General features: G+C 45.6%; 1 protein-coding gene across 1 annotated transcript in view; it reads left to right on the top strand.

Moving 5' to 3' along the window:
* HUNK (hormonally up-regulated Neu-associated kinase) overlaps positions 1-27,973 on the top strand; it is a 127,380-nt gene that overhangs the window by 40,971 nt on the left and 58,436 nt on the right. Inside the window, exons 2-3 of the mRNA XM_034948203.3 lie at positions 10,872-11,164; positions 24,410-24,465. Of these exons, the coding sequence (XP_034804094.1) occupies positions 10,872-11,164; positions 24,410-24,465 (349 nt within the window). The remainder of the gene's footprint in view (positions 1-10,871; positions 11,165-24,409; positions 24,466-27,973) is intronic.

The following is a 27,973-nucleotide window of genomic DNA, read 5'->3' on the forward strand; positions in this document are numbered from 1 at the left end:
CCCCAGAGAGGAGTTGGGGCCGGGGGAGGTGACAGGCTCGGAGGCCCACAGATTATCCAGGTGGAGATGGCCAGAGGCACGTCAGAGCTCAGGAAGAGGTGTGAGCAGGACAGGCATTGGCACTCATGGGCAGATGGACAGTCATGAGCGTGCTGGAAGTGGAGGGGTGGACGCGTGCCTCCCCAGCAGAGGAAGGCCTGGGATAGAACCTCAGGGAGGCTACAGGGGGAGAAGCAGGAGGTGTGGGACCTGGGAGGGCAAGCAGGGTGTGAGAGGTCAGCAGGGAGAGTAGCCTCCGGGTGCCGGGGACCCTGGTGAGGTAGTCACAGGGAGTAGTGGGAGTGGCAGTCCGGGGCAGGGGCTGTCTGGGCTTCCGTGTCTACCCACTCCTGTGAACCAAACACGCAGAGCCTACTGACCACCACTTATTGAGGACTCTGATGAATGCTCTCAGAGCCAGGGTTTGCAGCTTCAGAGCCTGTGTGCCCAGCTGCTGTTGCTGTGACGTCCCCAGACTGGGGAAGGCAGGAGGAGAGTGGAAGAGGAACTGTAAGACCTGGCCCTAGGCCGGGTGCAGTGGCTCATGCCTGTAATCCCAGCACTTTGGGAGGCCAAGGCGGGCGGATCACCTGTGGTCAGGAGTTCAAGACCAGCCTGACCAACATGGAGAAACCCTGTCTCTACTAAAAATACAAAATTAGCCGGGCATGGTGGCTCATGCCTGTAATCCCGGCTACTCGGGAAGGCTGAGGCAGGAGAATCGCTTGAACCCAGGAGGTGGAGATTGCAGTGAGCTGAGATCTCGCCATTGTACTCCAACCTGGGCAACAAGAGTGAAACTCTGTCTCAAAAAAAAAAAAAAAAAACAAACAAAAAAGACCCGGCCCTAGCCCGCAGTGAATGAATGCTAGCCCTTTGTTCTTACATTTTTACTCTTCTGCAGGGAATCCCGTAGAATTGTAGGATGCTCAGATGGTCTATTAGCCTGCTCAGGCTGCCACAACAAAATACCATGGAGTGGGTGGCTTAAAACAACAGAAATTCATGTTTCACAGTCCTGGAGTCTGGAAGTCCGAGATCAAGGTGCCAGCGGGGTTGGTTTCTCCCAAGGCTCTCCCCTTGGCTTCTAGATGACTGCCTTCTCTCTGTGTCCTCACATGACCTTTCTGTGCAGGCTCAGAGACAGAGAGAGTTCTGGTGTCTCTTCTCCTTCTTATAAGGACATCGGTCCTAGTGGATTAGAGCCCCACTCTAATGACCTCATTTAACGTTAATAACCTCTTTAAAGTCTCTCTCTTTAAATACAGTCACGTTGGGGGTTAGGGCTTCAACATACGCAATTCAGTCTATTGCAGATGGCAATCTTGAACCATGACAAAGAATCTGAATTATCCTCCCCTCCCCGACAAATGGACCTAAAGATCCAGGACTCTTTTATAGTACAGGTTAATTATCCCTTATCTGCTTGGGACCAGAAGTGTTTTAGATTTGGGATTTTTTTTTTTTTATATTTGCTTTGTACCCAGTGGAGCACCCTTCATTCCAAATACTCCAGTGATTATTTTCTATAGGTGTCGTGTTGATGCTTAACAAGTTTCAGATTTTGGAACATGTTGGATTTTGGGTTTTCAGGTTAGAGATTAGAGGTGTCCAACCTGCATACACTTATACCTAGAACACTGGCAGGTATATTTTAGGTGTTTAATAAATGTTTGTTGAAGAAGGAAAGATTCATTTGAGTTTAGTATACAGTATTCATTAAGAAACCAAAATGTTCTGGGAAGAAAGCTTTTTTGGGGATAATTTCCATGTGAAAAGAAAACTCAGTTGATCAGGGCTTCCCATTCCCTGTGCGTTTTGATTATTTAAAACATGGTGTAAAAGTGCTTTGATTAAGGAAAGGCTATGAACTTTCTAAAATACAGCACATTGTATAATGTGTAAAACATATGTATATTTCTGTGATATTAAAGAGGAGTCTCTTTGATTAGTATTTTTATTTTTCTTCCTCTCAGTCGTACAGAAGATCCATTTTACATCTGACTTCTCATTTTGGAGACTGGATACATCAATACTTGATGTGTTTCAGAGTAATGAATTTTAAAGGCAGTGAAGGGTGATACAGGAGGAAGGGATGAATTTAAAATCCTGTTAACTCTGATCCTATGTAGACAGTCTCAGCTAAGTCAATATTTAAAGAAGATGAGAGACTCGCCTGATAGGAAGTCACTGCCTTGGGATTTAAAAGCTACTCTATTCCAGAGAGTTGAAAACCCTGAGATAGAGTTCAGCCTTCTTTTTTAATATGCTGAAGCCACCGGTCAAGGAAATGCATATTGTTTTCCTTAGCTGAACTGAGCTTGAGTGCTTATTCACCCTCTCTATGGGTTGATTCATTGAAAGTAAATTGGTAATGATAATAACAGCATCAATTTAAGGAGCACTTCGTATGTGCCAGACATTGTACTAAGTGCTTTCTTTTTTTTTTTGAGACGGAGTCTTGCTCTGTCGCCCAGGCTGGAGTGCAGTGGCGCGATCTCGGCTCACTGCAAGCTCCGCCTCCCGGGTTCACGCCATTCTCCTGCCTCAGCCTCCCGAGTAGCTGGGACTACAGATGCCCACCACCACGCCCGGCTAATTTTTTGTATTTTTAGTAGAGATGGGGTTTCACTGTGTTAGCCAGGATGGTCTTGATCTGCTGGCCTCGTGATCCGCCCGCCTCGGCCTCCCAAAGTGCTGGGATTACAGGTGTGAGCCATTGCGCCCGGCCCTAAGTGCTTTCTTTATGTACATTATCTTAGGGACTATTGGTAGATGGAAGTGTGTGTCATTACCGGGTGCATTACTGGGCCTGGGTGATTTTGAGCATCGCTTATTCTAAGTAAAATTCTACATCGGATTTTTTCTCCTAATACCTAACAAAGGCCGTCAAGCATGAATTCCTTGGCAGTTAGCAAGTGACCTCTCTCCTGATGGGTTGGGATCCACACACATGGCCTCTTCCTCCTGTCCTGTGTTGGGGAGAGCAGTGCTTCCCTTTCGTGCAGGGCAAACTCTTCCTCCTCTTCCTCTCCTTCCTTAAGGTTTCCTCTCTCTTTCTTTTCTTTTCTTTCTTTCTTTTTTTTCTTTTTTTTTTCTGAGATGGAGTCTTGCTCTGTCACCCAGGCTGGAGTGCAATGGAGCTTTCTTGGCTCACTGCAGGCTCTGCCTCCCAGGTTCAAGTGATTCTCCTGCCTCAGCCTCCCAAGTAGCTGGGACTACAGGCGTGCACCACCATGCCCAGATAATTTTTGTATTTTTAGTAGAGATGGGGTTTCACCATGTTGCCCAGGCTGATCTCGAACTCCTGACCTCAAGTTATCACCAGCCTCAGCCTCCCAAAGTGCTGGGGTGACAGGTGTGAGCCACCACACCCGGCCGGGTTTCCTCTCTTTCTGTCTCTCCTGCATCTTGTATTTCGTTATCTCTGTAGCTGGCTGCTAGTGATTTTTTGGCCATGGGGGATTTCCATTGCTTTCTTATGAGCTTAGCTATTTATTTAAAAGTGGTTTGCTGATTTTATCCATCATCATTGATTGGTGGTGTTTGTTTGGCAGGGAAGGAGGAGGGTGGAGTTACCGTGTTGTGAGAAATGCTTTCTGTTTTTCCTTTTTCTGAGACAGGGTCTCACTCTGTCGCCCAGGCTTGAGTGCAGTGGTGAGGTCATCGGTCACTGCAGCCTGGAACGCCCAGACTCAAGCGATCCTCTCACCTCAGCCTCCCGAGCAGCTGGGACTACTGGCACGAGCCACCACGCCTGGTTAATTTTTGTGAGATGAAGATGAGGTTTCGCCATGTTGCACAAGCTGCTATTTCTTAATTAATAAAAGAAGTTGATGAATAATCTCTTTCAACTGTCATATATTGGAACTGTGCTCTTCTCTTTCTACTAATTTTCCACCACTGCAGGACTTTGCTACTAATCTTCTTGGAAATAAGGGGGAAATCTTTGGAAAACTGATTCCTTTGTAAAATTTTGAAAAGGCTTGCAGCTTGGATCTGTTGATGAGCCTCGGTTTTACTGATCTTTGACAGAAAGTTGTTTTTCTTGTGCTCATGATGACATCCAGGCTTAGATACCCTCCTGAAACTCCCATTCCCAAACACACACACACACACACACACACACACACACACACACACACACACACACCCACACACCCCTGGACTGAATTGGGAGCTCCCTGGCGGCATTGGCTGGGGCCTCATCCTTAAGTGAATCGGGGAACCTGCAGCGTTGGTAAGAGCCATTGATTGGTGTGGTGCTATCACTCCTGTTGCCTGGAACATGCTAAACTTGCTTATTTTACTGCCATTTGATAGCAGAGATTTAATTTCACTCTGTAAAACTCTCCCGACTCAAGTAGTTTATTTTGCAGCTAGAGATCCATTATTGCATTAGGCTTTACCCAGTTAGAGTCAGTGTTAGCTTTGTTTTGCCTGCAAACCTCTGATTACTGTCAAATTGAATTAGATGTCTCCCTTTGCTGATCACTGATTGACTTTTCCTTAATTTCCCATTCATTATTTTCCCCCATTTCAGTTGTTATAGATGAAGTCAATTAAATGGTTTTGTGTAATCAAGAACGGCATTCCATTTCAGTATTATCAACATGGAGCTTGTAAGTCAGGGGGTGGATGAAAACAAGCTGGTAATGAGCTGGTATTTGAAAATTGAGAGGGAGCTTAATAGGAAACCTCCTCCAAGGTGAGGTAGCTTAAGGGCTCAGGGTTTTCATGGAGGGACCCTTGACTGGCAGAACTTGGGAATCAAGGTGTCAGATGATGGTAGGGCACACACCAGGGATGTTAGTTTCCTGCAGCTGCTGTAACAAATGAACACAAACTTGGTGGCTTAAAACAACAGAAAGTGATTCCCTCACAGTCTGGAGGCTGGAAGTCCAAAATCAGTCTCATTGGAGATCAAGGTGTCAGTAGGGCCACGCTTCCTCCAGAGACCCAAGGGGAGACTTGGACTTTGCTTCTCCCAGCCCCTGGTGGCTGCCGGCATCTCCTGGGCTTGTGGCCACGTTATTCTCTTGTCTCCGTCTTCACTTTGCTTTCTTCTCTGCTTATCCATCTGATCCCCTCCGTCTTTTAAAGACATTTTTGATGGCATTTAGGACTCACCCAGTTAATCCAAGACAGCCTCTCCATCTGAAGACCATTAACTTCATCATGTCTGCAGAGTCCCATCCCCCTAAAGATGACATTTTCAGGTTCCAGGGATTAGGATGTGGGCCTATCTTTGGGAGGCCATTTTTCGACTTACCACACTGGGCCTGCTTCACGGAAGGCCTTGGTACGACAGCCCAAGGCCTGGGCTGGACTGAGTGGTATGAGGATGAGGGGCTGGACTGAGTGGTATGAGGTTGAGGGGCTGGACTGAGTGGTATGAGGTTGAGGGGCTGGACTGAGCGGTATGAGGAGGAGGGGCTGGACTGAGTGGTATGAGGATGAGGGGCTGGACTGAGCAGTATGAGGATGAGGGGCTGGATGGGGTTTCCAGGGGGTTTTCCCCAGCACCATAGATCACCTCATTGCCTTGTCCTTTCACCTTCAGGAAAGGGAGGAGGATGGGCTAGAGAAAGAGCAAGAAGTGAGAGAGTGGGGAGAAGTGCTTGGAAATACTGCATTTGCACAGAAGTTGGAAGATACAGGAAGAACTGCCTAAAGAAAAGCCTAGCCTGCACCCTTAAGCCTGGCATGTGGGAACCAACACTAATTGTTAGGATGACTGTAATCGTACGGCTGTGATAATGAGGTCTAGATTCATGGAAAGAGCCACCTGGGCTGTCCTTTCTGTTCAGAGTGGTCTGCAGTGTAGACACTTGCTAACCAATTATGGAGCTTCATAGGGTCCTATTTTGACATAGCTCATGGAGGTGCAAAACCCTGATATGGGCTGGTTCAGCCCTGGGAGTGGAGCCTGAGAGGGAGTTCGTGAAGACTCTGCTCTCCGTGGGTCTCACGGACGTGCAGGAGCAGAGGGGACGGTGGAGTCAACCAGGAATTGTCAGAGGCTCCTGAGACTACACTGAAGGGCTAGAGTGAGGAGGAGAGAGGCTGCCGGTGAAAGGTGGCATCATTCCCCACTGCCAAGGAGGGTCTCTCCATGCATGGAAATGCATCCCAAAGGGCATCAGATAGATTCCTTTCTTATTTTTTCAGGGAAGCTATTTGTTCCTTGTGGCTGCTATAACAAATTACCACTCTGGTGGCTTAAAGTAACAAATTGATTCTCTCACAGTTCTGGAGGCCAGAAGTCTTAAAAAGTATTGGCAGGGCCACGCTCCCTCCAGAGACTCTAGGGGAGGATCCTTCCCTGCCTCTTCTGGCTTCCAGTGGCAGCCAACATTCCTTGGCTTGTGGCCCCTCACCCCAATGTCTGCCTCCTTCCTCCTGTGGCTGCCCCCTCTGCTTATTTGTGTGAAAACTCCTTCTTTCTCTATTTTATAAGGACACTTATGAGGACATTTAGGGCCTACCCAGGTAATCTAGGCTAATCTCATCTCAGAATTCTTCACTTAATAACTTCTGCAAAGACCCTTTTTCCAAATAAAGTCACATGATCCAGAGATTACCATTATTCAACCTGGTACAGGCAATTGAAGAGCTCAATAAGGTATCTTAACTATAATTGTATACTCTGTTAAAAAGGCAGATTGTATTACTGCTGGGCCTTTAGACTTGTTTGTTTACGGTACTTGTAAGAATTTCATTGCCAGAGGGTGTAATTTTTTAAATACTGCCACACGGAGTGGAGCAAAGACAATGCCTTATTGTACTTTTCAGCATTCTTTTTTCTCCACCTCCCCAAGAGGATGGATATGAAATATGTGTGTGTCTATGTGTTTTTGGAGGGTAACGGTTAACAAAGCTGTTAGTTTAGCATCCCTTGAACTACTTGGGTCCAGACACAGCCAGAGTGTAACTTTACCTCCTGGGGGCTGAGAGCATCAGCCCGAGCTGACTTGAGGTAGTGCAGGCCCCGTGCTGTGAGGTGTGGACGGCAGGGGCTCTTCTAGCCTGTCTGGTCCCCTTGGGGGCTGATTGACTCTTTGTTACTCCCATCTTTGGATTAAGGGCCTGAACCTCCCTATTAAAATGAGACTCTGGGCTGGGCACGGTGGCTCATTCCTATAATCCCCGCACTTTGGGAGGCCAAGGTGGGCGGATCACTTGAGGCCAGGAGTTTGAGACTAGCCTGGCCAACATGGCCAAACCCTGTCTCTACTAAAAATACAAAAATTAGCTGGATGTGGTGGCGGGTGCCTGTAATCCCAGCTACTCAGGAGGCTGAGGCAGGAGAATTGCTTGAACCCAGGAGGCAGAGGTTGCAGAGAGCCGCCAAGATTGTGCCACTGCATTCCAGCCTGGGCCACAGAGCGAGACTCCATCTCAAAAAAAAAAAAAAAAAAAAAAAAAAAAGGAGACACTGCTCTATAGAGGAGATAATACATTATGCTGTTTATAGCCATCTTTGCTTTGCTTTGCTTTGGTGATTCCATTGGTTAGTCACTATTAGTCACTTGCTGTTTATGAAGTGTGTGTCCCTGCATTAAGCCATGACTTACATCTTACTGCAGATGCTGTTTGTTGTATAGGGACGTAGGGAAAGAAGGTGCAGGGGAGTCTCTCTGGTAGGGAGGTTAGCCTCTGAAGGACCTGGGGTTGGGGGCTTGAGTGGGGGAAGGGGGTGGCTGGAGTACCTGGAGAGTGATAGAATGCATGTCCCAGGGAGTGACAAGACATGCCAGGAGGGAGAGCTGGGAGGAGTTGGGACCGGGTGGTGGTGGGGCTGATGGAGAAGATGCTTGGGTGCTCCCATAGGCAGCAGTGAGACCTCAAGAGCTTCTGCAAGAAGTCAGAGTTCTAGACCCGCTGATTTGGAGGCAGAGTGTAGAATGAATTCAAGAGGCCAGGAGGAGCCTCAAGAAGAGGTGACATCCATGCCTTAGTCCACGCTGGGGGTGGCCAGACTTTTATTGATTCGTTCACTATTTTGTTTAATTTAAAGTTTGCCTTTAGTTTGGACTTTTTCCCTTGTTTGTTTTCTTTTTGTTTTTTAAGGTTTTCTTCAGCTTTATTGAGGTTTAACTGACAGATAACCGTGTGTGCTTATAGTATGCAGGGTGGGGCTTTGATGAGTGAGCACGTTGTGAAGTGGTTACCATGGTCAAGCTCATGGACATGTCCATTACCTGACAGGATTATCAGTTTTGTGTGTGTCTTGAGAACATTAAAAATATCTCTCAGCAATTTTCTTTCTTTTTTTTTGAGATGGAGTTTTGTTCTTGTCGCCCAGGCTGGAGTGCAATGGCACAATCTCTGCTCACTGCAACCTCTACCTCCCAGGTTCAAGCGATTCTCCTGCCTCAGCCTCCTGAGTAGCTGGGATTCCAGGCGTCCACCACCACACCCAGCTAATTTTTATATTTTTAGTAGAGACAGGGTTTCGCCATGTTGGCTAGACTGGTCTCGAACCCCTGACCTCAAGTGATCCACCCGCCTTGGCCTCCCAAAGTGCTGGGATTACAGGCACAAGCCACCGTGCCCAGCCTCTTAGCAGTTTTCTTTCTTTTTTTTTGAGATGGAATTTTGTTCTTGTTGCCCAGTCTGGAGTGCAATGGCACAATCTTGGCTCACTGCAACTTCTACCTCCTGGGTTCAAGTGATTCTCCTGCCTAAGCCTCCCGAGTAGCTGGGATTCCAGGCATCCACCACCACGCCCGTCTAATTTTTGTGTTTTTAGTAGAGACAGGGTTTCACCATGTTGGCCGGGCTGGTCTTGAACTCCTGACCTCAAGTAATTCACCTGCCTCGGCCTCCCAAAGTGTTGGGATTACAGGCACGAGCCACCACGCCCGGCCTCTTAGCAGTTTTCAAGTGTGCAATACATTATTGTTAAGCCTGGTCACCATGCTGTACATTGGATCTCAGACTTCTGTTTTTTTCTTTATCATGAACTATGTCCACAAAATAATATTTGAGCCCCTCACTGAAAACATGTATTCATCTGTATTTATTTACTTATTTTTTATTTCTGTACTTGTACCTCTGTGTATGGCATATTGCATATAATGCATATTGAGTGCGTTGTGAAACAGGTACAAAATGTAATTACAAAAAAGAGAAATAACAAGAAATGGAAGGTCCACTGACTTCATCCTGCACCCGGAGGCTCCATAGCTGTGTATGAAGGTGTTCCTGGGATGCTTATGTCTCAGTTCATGACAGGGCATCTGGGCACTGGGGCAGTGGTTGGAATGAACCAGGCGGGTGGTGTAGGGGAACAGAGAGGAAGGACAGGTGGCGAGACAGCTGGAAGAAGACATTGACATCATGTGTTGACGTCAGTGGCTGATCACATTAGAGAGGGGAGTGAAGACAAAAGAAGGAACAGGGCAGCCGGCGTGGTGACTCACGCCTTTGACACCGGTGCTTTGGGAGGCTGACGAGGAGAATCACTGGAAGCCAGGAGTTCAAGACCAGCCTGGGCCACATGGGGAGATCCGTCTCTACAAAAAGAAAAAAATTAGCCAGCCGTGGTGGTGTGTGCTTATAGTCCCAGCTCCTGGGAGGCTGAGGTGGGAGGATCACTTAAGCCCAGGAGTTTGAGGCTTCAGTGAGCCATGATTGCACCATGTACTCCAGCCTGGGCAACAGAGAGACTCTGTCAAGAAAGAAAGAAAGAGAAAAAGAGAGAGAGAGAAGAAGAAAGAAAGGAAGGAAGGAAAGAGAAAGGGGAGGGAGAGAGGGAAGGAGGGAGGAAGGGAGGAAGGAAGGAAGGAAAGAAGGAAGGAAGGAAGGGAGGAAGGAAGGAAAGAAGGAAGAAAGAAAGGAAGGAAGGAAAGAGGAAGGGGAGGGAGAGAGGGAAGGAGGGAGGAAGGGAGGGAGGAAGGAAGGAAGGAAGGGAGGGAGGAAGGAAGCGAGGGAGGGAGGGAGGGAGGGAAGGGAAGGAAAAGGGTGAATACAATGGAGAGGTGACTTCCCCTAAAGGAAAGAGGACTGGGGACAGATGCGGATTTGGGTGGAATAGACAATCTTCCCTTCCCTCTGTTCCTCCATCCTTCCTTCTGTTCTTCCCTCCCTCCCACCCTACGTCTTATGACAAGTTGATTGTAGGGGCAATGGCCCAGGAGGAGCTTCCTGGGGGTAGTAGAAATGTGATCCTGAGTAACAACAAAGGTTGGGTCCTGACAGTGGGGGCCGAGTTTCCCTAGGAGGCAATTCATCAAGGGAAGGAGGTAGACCCTGAGGCTTGAGGGTGTGCACAGGGCAGGGTGGAGCGGGGGCGGGCAAGGCTAGGGGTGCTGCATCTTTGGGCAGTGTCCCCCAACCATGCCTTGGAACTAAGATTGGGGGCAGATTTAGCTGTTTCTGAAGTGGCTGGGGGTCCTCAGACCTGGAGGGAGATGATGGTGAGTCCTGAGGGCGACTGGGACAAGCCCTTTGCTAGAAGAGAAATTGTTATTTCATCTTCCCATCCTGTAGAAAAATAAATTTGACATTAATCCTGCACTGTGCCTTCCAGACAGCCATTCAGGTTTTCTTAGGTAAATTCCATTGTCTTCCTTAATAATTGGACCTTTTGATTTTTCCTAATGTTATACCTATATGTGTGTGTGTGTGTGTGTGTGTGTGTGTGTGTGTGGTATATGCATAAATATAAATGTGTATATATATATTTTCTGTTGATGCTGTTTTAGATAAGGTGTTTCTCCTCTGCAGAGACATAGCTAGCATTTTTCTTGGGTTCCTGTGAGTAGCCAAGGCATCGCTATTGTCTGTAATGTCTGATAACAGGCATGTTCTTGTTTTCTCCTTAGGTGGCCATAAAAGTCATCGATAAGAAGAGAGCCAAAAAGGACACCTATGTCACCAAAAACCTGCGGCGAGAGGGTCAGATCCAGCAGATGATCCGCCACCCCAATATCACTCAGCTCCTTGATATTTTAGAAACGGAAAACAGCTACTACCTGGTCATGGAGCTGTGCCCTGGGGGCAACCTGATGCACAAGATCTACGAGAAGAAGCGGCTGGAGGAGTCCGAAGCCCGCAGATACATCCGACAGCTCATCTCTGCTGTAGAACACCTGCACCGGGCCGGGGTGGTCCACAGGTAAGGGCCAGGCCACGCTGGTGATCGCTGACTGTGTGCTCCGTGGGTGGCACTGGGCTATGGCACCCTCTGAGCCTCTGAGAAAGGCTGAGCAATTAGAGCCTGTTTTACAATTTGTCTATATTCTTATTTTATTTATTTGTTTATTTTTTTGAGACTGAGTTTTGTTCTTGTTGTCCAGGCTGGAGTGCAATGGCGCAGTCATGGCTCACTGCAACCTCCGCCTTGTGGGTTCAAGCGATTCTCCTGCCTCAGCCACCCAAGTAGCTGGGATTACAGGCACCTGCCACAACGCCTGGCTAACTTTTTTGTATTTTTAGTAGAGACGGGGTTTCACCATGTTGCCCAGGCTGGTCTCAAACTCCTGACCTCAAATGATCCACCCTCCTCAGCCACACCCAAAGTGCTGGGATTACAGGTGTGAGCCGCCGTGCCCAGCCATGAAAGCCATTTATTTTCGGGCCGGGCGCAGTGGCTCACGCCTGCAATCCCAGCATTTTGGGAGGCCGAGGCAGGCAGATCACGAGGTCAGGAGATCGAGACCATCCTGGCTAACACAGTGAAACCCCGTCTCTACTAAAAATACAAAAAAATTAGCTGGGCATGGTGGCAGGTGCTTGTAGTCCCAGCTACTCCGGAGGCTGAGGCAGGAGAATGGCATGAACCCGGAAGGCAGAGCTTGCAGTGAGCCGAGATCGCGCCACTGCACTCCAGCCTGGACAACAGAGCGAGACTTGTCTGGAAAAAAAAAAAAAAAGCCATTTATTTTCTGATCAGTGATGAAAACAGCTCCAGGCCTTTACTTAATAGAACTTAGACTTCCAAGGTGGAGAGAGCTGCCTCCTTACTAACGGGATTGGTGCCGTGGGATGCTCTGCCCTCTCATGTCTAAACCCAGGGGAGGACCATTGTCCAGGCCTTTTCTAGAGCCAGCCTTGGGTAGGCACCATTCAGGCCAATAATTTCCGCCTCACCAAGGTGAGAGCACCTCTTCACATACGTATTCTTAGTCATGCATGTTGTCATGAGATCACCCTTCATTAGAACTCTTTGGGCTTAGATTAGCAAGGAAGAGAACATTCAGAAATGGTAAGTGAATCACGCTATTTTTGGCTCTTCCCAACAATACCCTTGGGTAGCCTGAGGTGTCATAACGCTGCTGTTATTAGGAAAATGATAGTCGTAAGTGTGCCTGGCTCTGTCTTTGTTTATTAAGATGACAAAGGCAGAAACCTCACAAGTGAATCAGCTTGGATTACCGACTCCGCAGGTCACAGTGGAAAATAGAACCAGGGACTGCGAGCGGCAGATCTTTCTGTAGTACTCAGGGTGTTTTTTCCAAGGGTTTTGTGCTGTCAAAAAGAGGATGAGCACCGAGCTTCTCAGGATCGCGAGAACAACAAAGAAAACCAAGTGGAAGCTGTGCCTTGTGCACTGGCCTCTCCTGCAGGAAATTCTCAACAGCCCTTTTAAAGTAATTTTAACAAAATCCAATCCCTCTCAGCACAATTACTGTCAGAATGTCAAAGCAATGAATTTAATAATGTTTTGATAGCAAAGACGGTATACTTTTTCTTTCTCTGATCTCCAGCTTTTTCTACTTTTGCCTCTCTCTCCTCAGGAATATATTTATAATCCAATAATGGCAAGGGCTCAGATCTTTTAAAGTTAGAGAAGATTGGAGATACAGGGACGATTTAGGAAGATTTTTTTCACTTTTCCCTCTAAAAATCATGTTAATGTGTGTCACCACACACGGACATAGGTGATTAGGTGGTTGAGACCTCACATTAAAATGCTTGTTTAGAATATATTCATAGTGGCTTTAACGGAATGTCTTGACTTTCAAAGACTCTATACCACTAATTTTGGGTGTTCGTATTTCAGCTGACCACTGGTATGTTCTTTGCTGGAGCGCTTTCTCATAAAGAATTTTCTCCTTTATGCTGCAAAGGTGGAATGAATTTCATAAATTATTTTGAGGTTAGATTTTTCAAATGAATAAGAGAGTATTACATTTCAGAGAGGCCCTGGAGTCCCTGGTGGGAAGATTTCTGAGTAAATACATTGGATGATGCAGAAGGATGCAGGATGATTTTTTGTGGCTATATGTGTACAGTGATTTAAGGGGCTTTTGGTTGTGTGTGTGTGTGTGTGTGTGTGTGTGTGTGTGTGTTTGTGTGTGTGTGTTAGGGGATGCTTTAAAAATGCAGTTCCTGATTAGGCTGATATTATGTTATTATGTCATAATCAACTTAATGCTAGCAGAGCCCTCATTTCCTGTGGCATTAAATCGAAATATTTATTTATCTTTCCAGAACTATTTAAACATCATTTAAAAGAAACAATAAATATGATAAGTAGGTTTTTTTTTTTTTAATACAAAGGAAACTTAGCATGTATAAAGCAGATTCACTTTGCTGGCAGAGAGCTTCCTATTAGATTGGACTTGCCACAGCCTCTGTGTCTAGGGCTGTTGTTCATTTTTACAAAGGTAGAGTGTGTTCTAACTTCTTTATTATTCTATTTTAGAATTGTCTAAGCTTCTCTAAAATATAACGAGTTGTTTTTCCTTCCCCTAAACGTGCTTACCGAGCAGGATGCCAAAATCTGATGATTTGCCTATTGCATATAGAGCATCAAGTCTTAACGTGAATCACCAAGAACGCCGATTCTGCTGAGAGGCTAATTTGAGATTCATGTGTTCATTCAAAATAACAAAGTCCAATCAAACTATACAGATAAAACACAACTGGGTGATACAATACCACCATCCCTAAGCAGGAAGAGAAAAGCCACGGGGCTGCAGGACCAGGAGAAAGAGACACATGATCAAAGGGAGCCCGAGCCTGAGCTCGGATGTGTGTCAACACCGTGGCTCCCAGGGCCATGACCTTATCCATTCATCAATATGGAGAAAAGGGCTCTCTGCGCTTAAGAGGAAGGCAGTGGAAGAGAGGAGGCCCTTCTTTGTTCTTTTGGACCTGACAAGAAGCAGGCACAACCTGTGCTGGTTGGGGGGTTAAGAAGTTCTGTTAACTTTCAGGTTTTCTTGGATTTCTGCTCACATCCAGGAGCTGGGTGGAATCCCAGGGCCTTCTGCTGAGAGCAAGCACATATCTGGAGGCATCAGTTACAGCAAAAGTTTTGTGTTTAATTGGGTTTAAAAAAATAGCATTGGAAATGTGAGCTCTTGCAAAGCTCCAGCCCAACAGCTTCATGGATTGGGATCTACAGTGGTCCGCAGTGCTGATGCGAAAGCCTGACCCCCTTGTCCATATGCTGGTTTGAACACTCGAAAGTGGCGCTGGGCAAATCGCTCAGGCTTTTGTGCCTCTCTTTCCACAGCTACACAACAGGGAAAGCGGATTATCCACTTCACATGGCTGTTGTGAGGATTAAATAAGTCAATCTGCATAAAGCACTAAAAACTGAGACTCTGTGTAAGGACTGAGTCCATGTTCTCTGTAATTACTACTCAGTCCAGCCCATTCATTTTATCCACGGGAAGCTGAGACCCACAGTTCTCTGTGCTGAGGGTCCCACAGCTGTTCTCTGCTTGCACTGCCCTTGTTGGCTTTGGCTGAATTCTACTCATCCTTCAGGTCCCAGCTCCAGGCTCACCTTCTCTGGGAAGCCCTCCAGGCTTGGCCCCCTGGCCATAGACTCTCAGCACCCTCTACTTTTCTTTCTGAGCACGTATCCCATGGTTACTTTTCTCTATCTGCCTTCTGCACAGGCCATAGCTTAGCCCAGTGCTCAGCCCAGTGGGCGCACAGTAAGACTTTGTTGAATGAAGGAAGGAAAATTGAATGAATACAGCTAGTGTCAGAGTTTGCACTGGGATGGAAGCTTTCTGGTAGCCAGTCCTACGTTCTGGAATAGTCCATATTCTCCCTGGAATTTCAAAGGAGTTTCTTCATTGACTTAGTGTCAATGTGTTTATTTTTTAGGTCACAATTCGTAGAGTGGCATCTTTCTAGTGAATGGGTCTTTCAGTTTTATAAACAGAATTTGTTTCTGGAACATTACGGGAACTCAATAAAGGTTTCATTTTGAATAAATAAATCAGGTTCATGGATGACACATTATTCTTGTATTTTACCAAAATACCCATATTGTAAATAAATCAAGAATTTGCACATCATTTGCTTTTAATACAGTGCTTTTGAAGATAAGACCTAACAAAAAAAAAAAAGAAAAATCATGTTCCCTGCAAAATGCCTGTTGCCTTGGGGAGTTATGTGCTTGGGGAGTTTGGGATGCTTTATTCTTAGTTTATTATTAAAATCCATCTTGTGACCATCCCTGTAGGCAAAACTTTTTCCATCCAACTTAATCCTGTCTGAGTTGGGTCTATCCTTCCCTGGGCCCCTTCTCTCTTACCTTTCATTGGGCTGGGGGGCATGCCCCCCAATACTCTTTGCTTATGGCCAAATTAATCACCTCTTTTAAGTATCTTCTGGAGTCTTTCCTCTTCACCTTGTCTTAGAATCTTTCACTTTATTATCCTCACCTCCAGCCTCTCACCTCATAAATGGAGTGGCCCGCAAAGCCCTCGGGAATCCACTGTGGCATTTCCCTCTGCCAGTGGCCCTGCTGGGTAACCCTTCTCATGATGGTCGGGTTCCAGGGGAGAATCAGAAGCTCCGAGAGTTTAAATGAATTGCCCGGGCCGGGTTGGCGGGTCCATTAGAGAGAGCCAGACCCCAGCACCTGTCCTTACTCCCTTCCCCAGGCCCCCTTGCTTGGCTGCCTGTCTTTGCTCAGCCTCCCCACTCGGGGTGTTCACTGGTTCTGCCACGTCTCACGCTCTCCTCCCCTTTCCTCCTCTCCTGATGCCTCAGTGTTACACCATTCAGTTCTTTGGACTCAACCCTGAGCGGCTCCCCCAGGCTCTTTCCTGAGGTCCTGCCCCTCAGCCTAGACCTCCTGGGCTGGGCATGGTCTGTGGAGGCCCAGGGGAGAGACTGCCTTCTCCCATCCCACAACCCTGGATGCATGTGATGCATGCACGCGCGCACACACACACGCGCGCGCCCACCGCCATATACACAGGGTGCACGCTGACACAGAGCTCACACATGTGTGTATGCAACACGTATGTGCAAACACGTGTACATTCATACACCCATGGATGTGTGCACATGCATGCACACACCCACACACGTACACTCATGCTCTCCCCCACGTGCATGCACATACGTGCACATAGTCACGTGAACATGTGCTCACACTTGCAATGTGCCCACACAAACTCATGTGTACTTACACACTCAGGCGTAAACACACACACACACTCCTGATTTCCACTTCCCCAGCACTGCTCCTGTCTGCCTCTTTGCTCCACAGGGTTGGAGCAGCTGCCTTTCTGCCCCCAGGGGTGGGGGATCACCTGTATGTTTGTCATGGCAACAGGACCCTCCCTGACTCTCCTCCCTCGCACCCTCTGTCCTGAAGGGCGGTGACTCAGTTTATGGCAGCCAGTCTCAGAACTTTCCAACTGACCATCTTGAAAGAGACGCAAGGAGAGTCTGGGTGGGTGGCTGGAGGGGAGGGGAAGGGGTTGCTTGGTAGGCTGTGGGGGAACCTTGAATGGTTAGTCATGGCCTGTTTGCATGCTTGTGCTTTTGAAAGAACTTCAAACAAAGGGCTGTGATTAGGTGATACCTAGAGGGTGTGGAGGAGTCTTCTCCCCTTAGGTCCTTTCCGGATCTCTGTAAAAACACCCTGCACTTATCTCAACATCTGGTCTGTCTGCTGTGATGGGTCCCCTTTGAGCATTTCTTCCTGGAACTGCCTAATGAGCAGAGAAGGGTCCTGAAGCCTTCTGAACCCACACCACTGTCTCTCTAGTGGCCTCTTCTCTGCTGAGCTCCCTGCTCCTGCTTCACCGTGGCTTCTGGTTGGTATATCGGTGCTGCCTGTTGTTCCTAAGACATCCCCTGCACCCCTGCGTCCTCACCCCCAGCACTGTCCTCACCAACCCATCCTCCTGCACTGCCTTCTTCCTTTTTTTTTTTTTTTTTGATACAGAGTCTTGCTCAATCCCCCAGGCTGGAGTGCAGTGGTGCAATCTCGGCTCTCTGCACCTCCACCTGCCAGGTTCAAGCGATGCTCATGCCTCAGTCTCTCCAGCCTGTAGCTGAGACTACAGGCGCCCATCACCACACCTGGCTAATTTTTTTATTTTTAGTAGAGACAGGGTTTCACCATGTTGACCAGGCTGGCCTTGAACTCCTGACCTCAGGTGATCCACCTGCCTCAGCTTCCCAAAGTGGTGGGATTACAGGTGTGGGCCACCATGCCTGGCCCTGCACTACCTTCTGTGCCTTGAGCCACACCCCTTTGTTGCTTCTCCTAGCTCCTCTTTGAAGGCCCATTGGCCAAGAAAAAGCAACTTCCCATCTATCCCAGGGCCATTCTCTTCTCCTTCACATTTGTTCTCAGTTAAAAGTTAACACTGGGCCAGGTACAGTGGTTCACGCTTGTAATCCCAGCACTTTGGGAAGCCAAGGTGGGAGGATCACCTGAGGTCAGGAGTTCAAGACCAGCCTGGCCAACATGGTGAAACCCCATCTTTACTAAAAATACACAAATTGGCCGGGCGCAGTGGCTCACGCCTGTAATCCTAGCACTTTGGGAGGCCGAGGTAGGTGGATCACCTGAGGTTGGGAGTTCGACACCAGCCTGACCAACATGGAGAAACCCCGTCTCTACTAAAAACACAAAAATTAGCTGGGTGTGATGGTGCATGCCTGTAATCCCAGCTACTCAGGAGGCTGAGGCAGGAGAATCGCTTGAACCCAGGAGGCAGAGGCTGCAGTGAGCTGAGATTGTGCCACTGCACTCTAGCCTGGGGAACAGAGCAAGACTCTGTCTCAAAAAAAAAAAAAAGTTAACACTGAATTTCCAGTTTATATGCCACAGGGGGAACTCTTCAGACGGCAGGACTGAAGGAAGATCCTCCCACTTCCCTCTCCCCTCCATGAAAGAAGTTATTCAGATCAAGGACCATTCACGCGAAGTGGGCATTCTACTTCCCTCACCGCATCGTCATGTGCTGACCAGCCTGCCCTTCACCTTCCTTCCCTTAAAGCACGTCTCACACTTAGCAGAGCCAAATGTTTTGCTCTTGGGATGGAGCTAGAGTAAACATCAGGCTTTTCACATGGACCACAAGGAAGTTTTCTGATAGAGCCAGTATTCTGGATAATAGAGGCTTGCTTATATATTTTTTAAAAGTCCATTATAATACACGAATACTGAGGCTGGGCGCGGTGGCTCACTCCTGTAATCCCAGCACTTTGGGAGGCCGAGGCGGGCGGATCATGAGGTCAGGAGATTGAGACCACGGTGAAACCCTGTCTCTACTAAAAATACAAAAAATTAGCCGGGCTCGGTGGCGGGCGCCTGTAGTTCCAGCTACTCAGGAGGCTGAGGCAGGAGAATGGCATGAACCCGGGAAGTGGAACTTGCAGTGAGCTGAGATCACGCCACTGCACTCTAGCCTGGGCAACAGAGTGAGACTCTGTCTCAAAAAAAAAAAAAAAATACACGAACACTGAAACCTTATGAAGAAATTCACCCCTTTTAAAACTTTCAACTTTTATTTTTGCTTCAGGGTGTACCTGTGCAGGTTTGTTACATGGGTATATTGCGTGATGCTGAGGTTTGGGGTACAGATTCCATCACCCAGGTACTGTGCATAGTACCCAACGGGTAGTTTTTCAACCCTTGTCCTCCTCTTTCCCACCCTTCTCTGGTAGTTCTCAGTATCTGTTGTTCCTGTCTTTGTGTCCATATGTACCCAATGTTCAGCTCCCACTTACAAGGAAGAACATGCAATATTTGATTTTTTTTTCTTTGTTAATTTGCTCAGGATAATGACTTCGAGCGGCATCCATGTTGCTGCAGAGGGCATGATTTCATTCTTTTTTATGGCTGCATGGTATTCCATGGTACATATGTACCCCGTTTTCTTTACCCAGTCCACCTTTGATAGGCACCTAGGTTGATTACGTGTCTTTGCTGTTGTGAATAGCGCTGTAGTGTCTTTTGGGTAGAATGATTTATTTTCACCCTTTTTTATTCCAGGTGTCTCTCAATTTTTCTGCCTCTTTGGATCATTTGTGTCCTCTTTGATCACTGTTGAGTAGCTGAGCAGAGGGTCTGGGTTGCTCACTGTTCTGAATGGACTCAGGGACATAACTTCAGGGGGCTAAGGATGTCCCACAGTGAACTGCCTGAGTGAGGCACTTGGTTGTAGTTGTACCATTCTTAGTATGGATTGCTTAGGAAAGGGAAATGTATCCAAAAGCTGCTTTGACAAAAATTTATAGACAATGTTTTTTAGAGCAGTTTCAGATTTACAGAAGACTTGCATAGAAACTATGAGAGTTCCCGCATACCTTCCCCCTACTCACATTTTCCCTGTTACGAATATCTTGTGTTCCCCTGGCACATTTGTTACAATGGATGAACCAGCATGGATACAGTCATATTAACTAAGGTCTGAGTTAGGGTTTCACTCTGTGATGTCCAGTTCTATGGATTTTGATAAATGCATAGTATCATGTAACACCACTACAGTACCATAAAGAATAATTTTAACACCCTAAAACCCCTCTATACTCCACCTATTCATCTCTCCTTTCTTCCCTCTCACACCCCAACCCCTGGCAGCCACTGCTCTTTTTACCATCGCCATAGATTCCCAGAGTGTCATACAGTTGGAGTCAAACAGTATGTAGCCATTTCTGACTAGCTTCTTTCAATTAAAAGCATGCATTTGACATTCCTCCATGTCTTTCCAAGTGAATCACACCATTTTTGGCTCATCTTATTTGTTTTTATCACTGAAGATAAAAAGATATTCTGTAATATCTTATCTCTTTTTTCTTTTTCTTTTTTATTTTTTGAGATGGAGTCTCACTCTGTCGCCCTAGGCTGGAGTGCAGTGGCGCAATCTTGGCTCACTGCAACCTCCGCCTCCCGGGTTCAGGCGAGTAGCTGGGATTACAGGTGTGTGCCACCACGCCTGGCTAATTTTTGTATTTTTAGTAGAGACGGGGTTTCACCATTTTGGCCTGGCTGGTCTTGAACTCCTGACTTCAGGTGATCAACCCGCCTCAGCTTCCCAAAGTGCTGGGATTATGGGTGTGAGCCACCGCGCCCAACCTTATTTCTTTTTATCACTGAATATGCCATTGTTTGGGTGTGCCAAAGTTTGTTTATCCATTCTGCTGCTGAAGGACATCTTGGGTGCTTCCAGTTTGGGGAAAGAATGATTGAAACTGCTATAAACATTTATGTCCATAAGTTTTCCACTCATTTGGGTAAATACCTAGGTAAAAGCTATTTTAAAAAATGAGATTTTAGTGCCTTTTGTCCTAAAGTCTGGAAGAAAGTGTTCTCTCTCTTCCTATTGGATAAGTTACAAAGGACAGAGCAGGAAGTGGAAGTAAATAAAGCCAAAGGCTATTGAATGTTCTTTTCTTTTGCGTGGGTAAGTACACTGATCTTTTGGACAGAGACAGAAGTAGCTCACCCTCCCATTAACTAGCCATGGAACCTTTAAGCAGTTGGATTGGTTGTCACTGAAACCTTTTAGAAATCTGGACAAATAACCCAGGTTAACCAGGTTTATTCTGTGTATTTTTCTTAGGGGATGGGAGTTGGTTATAATGGGATGCTATGGGTGGAAAGACAGTGACTTTGAACTGATTTTATTTTTTTCTCAGTTTGCCTAATAATTATTTTTAATATGTCCTGCCCTAGTTTTAGGACATTTCCTAGATTTTAAAAGCGGGTATTTTTTTTTCTTTTGCATTTTCTCTTATTTTTGGTCTTTCGCTTATATCATTCTTCTAATCATTGTGGTTGTTCTCTAGGCTTTTGTGGCCCCAGAATTACCCAACTTAGTTTTATTGTTCTTGCCAGTTGCTATCTTTTACCTTGCCTCTTTAGGATGTTTTTCCCCACAGTATTTGTTCTGAACCAAATTTCTCCTTTAATGCCTTAGAGGGGCTTCCATTCTTCCCAGGCAAAGAGGGCTTAATTTCGTTTGAAACAAACTGTGGCCTTCCTTTAGATTTAGAGAGTACTGCTGTTTATAATCATGGTTCACGGAATCACAGTTTGGGATATTGCTGGCATACTATTTTGTGTATGCATGTGTATGTTTTGGAATTACTGTTTATGCTTGAATAGAAGTCAGGCTGATATTACATCTTCAGTATCTTCAGAAAAGAAGAATTGCCTTACAGAGTCCTTGCAAGTCTCTCATATGATAAGGACACAATTTCAATCATAGTATTTTATTTTCAATAACAAAGTACTAGTTAGAGAAGACACATAAACCTTTATTTGGCTCACCGATGACTTTGGGTGCTCTAGAAATCACTCAAGGAACCCAGTAGGAAGGAAGGTAAAAGCATTTATGGGGCTTTAATCATAACTTCTAGAGATACGGCCTCTTGATTGTGAGAGTTTGAGAGACCAGTCTCAAAACAGTTCACTGAGTGGTTAATTTATGGAGATTTTAAATGGGTGTGTATGATTTGGGATAAGATTTTCAGCAAGTGCCTCATATGCAAATTTTAAAAATACTTTATCTCAAATATCCAGTCACCTGAAAGATCATGTTACATTGAACCACTGCACAAGGACTCAAAAAGTCATCCTGGTTCTGCCTGTGACTAGTTTGAATAAAATTATTTCATGAAATGTGACAGTGCGGAAACAGTATTTCTTAAATTAACTATGTTAACCTTTTAATGTATGGTCTTAAATAGGAGGATGCAGCTTCCAAGATAAGTAGTATCAACAGTCATTTAATAATTCTATTGCATTCCTAAAAATTATACATTTGTGTTTTCCAAAAACCTTTTACTGAGGGACAAAGTCTTCCAGTTGGAAAAGCGAGGATATCACTGTGTATTTGGAGTCACCCTGTATTTGGACACGTGATATCTTTAAAAGGCAGACACAGTTTTGAAGTATTCTGTGTATTGTTTCATTTGGAGTGAAGGGAAAGTATGTAATTCTTCTTCCCATTGGTGGGCGCATTGGATTGGGGAATGTCTGTTTATATCCCCAGTTTGAACGTGGATCTTCCTATCTCAGCCAGTGCCCAGCCTTAAGGCTATTGGCAACTTTGAATCTGTTGGACACTTTTTAGAGTTCACCTTTTTTTCTGCATTTGACTCCTTAATTCTTACCATCTTGTAGTCCTGCCCTTCCTGTGACAACAGCCTGGCTGACATAACCCCTGCCCACCCCCGCAACTGTTCTTTCCCAGTTTGCTGTGCATGCCAGTGTTCCCCACCAGCCTGTTGGGTCTTTCCCCCGCACCAGTTCTCTGCCCTCACCTTCACAATCTCACGTCCTTTCAAGGCTTCAGCATCTGCCCATATTGAGGTTGAAAACTGGTAGCCTGCAAGGTTGGGGTTATGGTTGTTTTAAATATGAGTTTGTTGCCAACATTTAAAAATTGAGATCAAATCCAGACCTCTGGCTTCTTCTGTAGAATGAGGTGAGCTGGCAGTGTTGGGACCGAGCCGTGAGTAGCTGTCCCCGTTAAGTGGGGCACTGCTGTCCTGTTTGCCACAGCCAGTCCTAGCTATCGCTCCTTTTTGTTTCAGACATTGACGTAGTGTATCAGTTGCTGTTTTTGTTTTAACGTGATTACGCCATTCAGTTCCCTACAATAGAGATAAGAGGAAAAAGAAACATTTCTCTTGCCTATCTCTGTATTCAAAAGTGAGAAAATAAAAGCTGGACCAAGAATGGTATGTTTAAAAACGGTTGAAGAGAACATGTGTTTGTGTGTGTTTGTGTGTGTCTGTGTGTGTGCGTGTGTGTAAGAGTGTTTTTACATAGTTAACATTCAAGGTATGCCTGCATTGGCAGGCTACAATTTAAGATGCCAGACCTGATAATAATTGACCTAGATGGTTTTGATGTCCAAGTACATCCTTTTGCCCACATAAATACTTCTGCTTCTGAAATCTCAAATGATCTCATCGGTAATCTGGATTCATTGGTATTTACTGAGTACCTGGAATGTGCAAAAGTACTGGGGTGCAATGGGAAGCAGGGTAGACATGTTTCCTGCCTTCTAGGAGCTTACAGTCGCAGGCGCAGACACCAGAGACACCTCACACTCAACATGACCCTGGGCTCATTTCTCCCTTCCACCTCCTCCCGTCACCTCAGTGTCAATGCATGGCATCACCCATTATCTGATTAGCAATCTTCATTCCATCTGGAACTTAATTCCCTTTAGCTCTGTAAAGTTAACATGTTCTCGGGTGTGACAGCAGGAATTAGGACACCAACATCTTTGGAGTCCATTATTTTGCCCATGATAATATCTGCCTGCTAAATAGATTAACTTATCATCACCTGCCAGTTTGTTATGACCCTTGGGCTCCAAACATGGAGGTCACTGGACTCATCAATTAAGTTGGCTTTCATGTGTTTTTTTTTTTTTTTTTTTTTTTTTGAGATGGAGTTTCGATCTTATTGCCCGGGCTGGAGTGCAATGGTGCAATCTTGGCTCACCGCAACCTCTGCCTCCCGGGTACAAGCAATTCTCCTGCCTCAGCCTCCCGAGTTGCTGGAATTACAGGCATGCGCCGCCATGCCCAGCTAATTTTGTATTTTTAGTAGACACAGGGTTTCTCCATGTTAGTCAGGCTGGTCTCGAACTCCTGACCTCAGGTGATCTGCCCACCCTAGCCTCCCAAAGTGCTGGGATTATAGGCGTGAGCCACCATGCCTGGCCTCATGTGTTTTTTGTTTTTTTTTTTTTAAATTGCTTCCCCAAATCCGATGTTGCTCATCGTGTCACCAACCCAGGGCCACATTCATATGAAATATTTGCCTGGCTGCTCAGGCTGTGCCATCTTGAGTGATGTGTTCCTCTCTCCCCACACCCTGGTTCTGCTTAACTTCCAGGTTCCAGTTTAGGTCTTGCTTTTCCCAGAAACTTTTCATGATCCCTTCTGTCCTCTTTGCTGTCTGTCATGTCTGAAATTCTTCAGCTTTTATAGTCTACAGCAATTAATTATTAATATATCATGTCTTTTAAATATTTACTTGTTGATTGAGTTTTGGCAGAAAGCTTTATGGGTTGGTTAGAAGTGGCTCTAAAAACAGTTCATTTCCCTTCAGAAGCAAAATGTAATTCCATTATTTCGAATGCTTATCTGAAATGTTGTGTGGTTTTGTTTATTTCAGAGACTTGAAGATAGAGAATTTGCTACTAGATGAAGACAATAATATCAAGCTGATTGGTATGACTTTTTTTTTTTTAAGCAAAAGTATCTTTCAAGTGTTGTGTTGTCAGTTCTCAACTTTGAAAATTATCCATGGTCTGTCTCTAATACCCAGACAATATTCTAGATTATCTTCTTTTACCTCCAATACTTAATAATGGTTTTGAAAATGGGTCATGTGTTTCCTTGTCTTATTCAAACTATAGCTTCTCCATAAATTCAGATGGAGCTGACCTTTTGTAGAATTTATTTTTATTTGGATTAACTGGAAAACTTCTTTAAAATAGTGAAAGATAGTTTGGCTTAGAAATGCTTCCCATAGCTTCGCCATATCTCATTCCACTTCTTGGTGAATGCAGGGATGCCTAAAGTAAGGGAGAATGCAATTGACCTTCTCTTTTTAATACAATCTTTATTCAGGCTTGTTGGTACAATGGGAGCTGTGCAGAGAAGTCCCCACAAAGGGATAATTAGAAGTCTGAACCAATCAGAAGGAAGCTACAAGATGGGGCATCATAATTGGTTCATAATTCATGGTCCATAGCAAATTCACTGCACAACTCGTTTTCTAGACGAATTCAGGTGGTTCTGTTGTTGTTATTTTCTCCGTCTGTGGTCGCTCTGGGCAGAATTCAGGGCATCATTTTTATATCCAGATATTAGATGGCACCATCTTTTATTCCCTTCTTTTCTTTTTTCTCCCACCTCAAATGCAAGTAATTTCTTTTACCTCAATGGCTTGAAAAGACTTTATATGAGGGGAAAAGAGAAGGATCAATAGGACTTTGTGAATTTAACTTTTATGCCCAAGAAGGAACTTTTGTTTGACGAATGCTGAAAGTCATTACAAGATTCTCCAAAACAGATAATTAAAATGACTTATTAGATATTTTGGGATTACAGTCAGCTCCCAATTCAGTACTGGGCAAGAGGATGCACAGACTCTGGATAATTAAACACCACTGATAGGTGTTGATGGATGCACTTATTACTAGAGAGTTAATCGTGAAGAGGAAACCAATTTTCCCCCAAAAGCATTTAGAAGAATCTATTCTTAGAAGATTCTTAGATAATTCAGAGGATTTTCTTTTTCTTTTCTTTTCTTTTCTCTCTCTCTCTTTTTTTTTCCTGAGATGGAGTCTCCCTCTGTTGCCCAGGCTGGAGTGCAGTGGTGCAATCTTGGCTCACTGCAGCCTCTGCCTCCCGGGTTCAAGCGATTCTCCTGTCTCAGCCTCCCGAGTAGCTGGGATTACAGGCGCCCAGCACCACGCCTGGCTAATTTTTGTATTTTTAGTAGAGATGGGGTTTCACCATGTTGGCCAGGCTGGTCTCGAACTCCTGATTTCAGGTGATCTGCCCGCCTTGGTCTCCCAAAGTGCTGGGATTACAGGCATGAGCCACCATGCCTGGCTGATTTTCTTTTTGTTAAATTGTTTTACTATTGCATTTTAGTTGTCTTGAGGGGCCAAGTGCAGAAGCTGGAAAACAAGGCACTCGTGTTGAAATGCTTGCAGGAAGTCTCTCTGGTCCTCATTTCCGAGATCTGGAGTGTTAAACAAAGGGGCCTCCTGGTGTGGGGTAGGGAATGGAGGAAAGGAGTTTTTTGTTTTAGGTTCCCTGTAACTGTTCTTTGGAAAATGTGGAGGTGACAGTGATAGAGTTGTCCTAACAGCACCAGAGACTATAAAAGAACAGACTTTGTAACAGCAGTATTTATATGACAATAAAAGTTAGAATAGGCCAGGTGCAGTGGCTTACACCTGTAATCCCACTTTGGGAGGCCGAGGAGGGTGGATCACAAGGTCAGGAGTTCAAGACCAGCCTGACTAACATGTGAAACCCCCGTCTCTATTAAAAATGCAAAAAGTAGCCAGGCGTGGTAGCGTGCGCCTATAATCCCAGCTACTCAGGAGGCTGAGGCAGGAGAATCGCTTGAACCTGGGAGGTGGAGGTTGCAGTGAGCCAAGATCGTGACACTGCACTCCAGCCTGGGCGACAGAGCGAGACTCCGTCTCAAAAAGACTGAGGCTGGTGAGTCGTGTAAGGTACAGACGGAGTTTCCACATCTCAGGAGGTGGGCATTGCCCATCCTGTTTCTTCCCTTTCCTGTTGCCCCTCTGTCTCCTCTGTGCTTCGTCTCTCTGCTTTCTCCTTAAGTGGTAGCCCTAGGTGACCACTGACAGAACTATCTTGTGGAATAAGCAATGGTGAAATGCACAGACCTTTTTATTGGTTGGACGTTTGCTCAGGGGATTCTAGGAAAACCAATCATTTCACTGCTGCAATTGGTGGATGCATTTATAAGGAGCTCACGGATTGGTTGAGTAATAGAACCTCTTAGAGGAGACCTGTCCAGTCAAGTGAGGAAATTATACACCTAAATCAGAGCCCACCCCTTCCCCTCTTGCTGCATGTTATGGTCACTCTTTGGGTGCCAGGAACCATTTTATTCAAATCTCTCAGAGTCATCACCTCTCTGCTGGCAATGGCTGGGTGGGCACTACAAAGACATTTTAGGTATTTGGGACAAAATCGGCTCCTTCAGAAAGCAGGATGCCCACACCTGCTAGAAAGGAGGCAGTGACCATTGGATTTCCCTTTGTTAAAGATGCCAATTTGGTTGCCAGTTCTCTACTGAGCAGTGGAAACTGAGGAACCCTACCTCACACCTGCCCCGAGAGAGACCTTAGACCACACCTGAGGGCTGGTAGGAACTGCATTTTGTTAAGAAAGAACCGCATTTCCGGAAGGCATGGAGGGAGAGATGAAGGCCCAGTGTGTTGTGAGGTTTCTTGCCCCTGGGTTGGGCAATTTAGATCAAAGGTCTTCCAACTCCTGTCTTTTTTGTAAGTTGAAAGCTCTTTGAACCTTCTTTTCTTCAAAGGCATTACCTACTTTTTTTTTTTTCAAAGGTGATTATAGCTATTATGATTGCCTCTTAATAGTTTCTCTTTCTTTGAAAGAATTTGGTTTAAATAAATCTACTTAAGCCATGTTTCAAATTAACTAGAATTACCAGGAGTAAGATTTGATTTAATCAGGAGGTTTTTTTTCCCTTTCAAAAAAAGCAGTCTGATGTTTGGTAAGTTTAATCTTAAAATGGAAGAGCTGCAACTTAGGAGAGTTTTGCACTTCAGTATTCCAAAGCAGGTTCACTTGGGCGTTTTGTGAGATTCATTCTGTAGCTCTCAGAAAATTGAGTCGTCGTTGGTTGATATATTTACCAAACCTAATTGAGACAGACCCATGTGACATTGCTGGGAGGTGGCCTTCTCTCCAGTTCCACAATTCCAATTATAGGCAGATGTGTACAGTTTTAATAATTTCAATTATGAATGTGAAGCAAACTGGTTGTTTCTCTACAAATATATTTTAAATCAAACCCTTTTGGCTATATCAACATAAGTTGCTTAACATGCAGATTCTCTCTCTTCCACCTCCCAGATCCTCCGCTAAGTTTTCTTCTTGAAACTGTGCTCAAGATAAGGCCAGACTGTTCCCAAACTTGCCTGGGATGGTGGAGGGT

The sequence above is a fragment of the Pan paniscus genome, chromosome 22 (genome assembly GCF_029289425.2).
Source record: "Pan paniscus chromosome 22, NHGRI_mPanPan1-v2.0_pri, whole genome shotgun sequence".
In the NCBI taxonomy this organism is placed as follows: domain Eukaryota; kingdom Metazoa; phylum Chordata; class Mammalia; order Primates; family Hominidae; genus Pan; species Pan paniscus.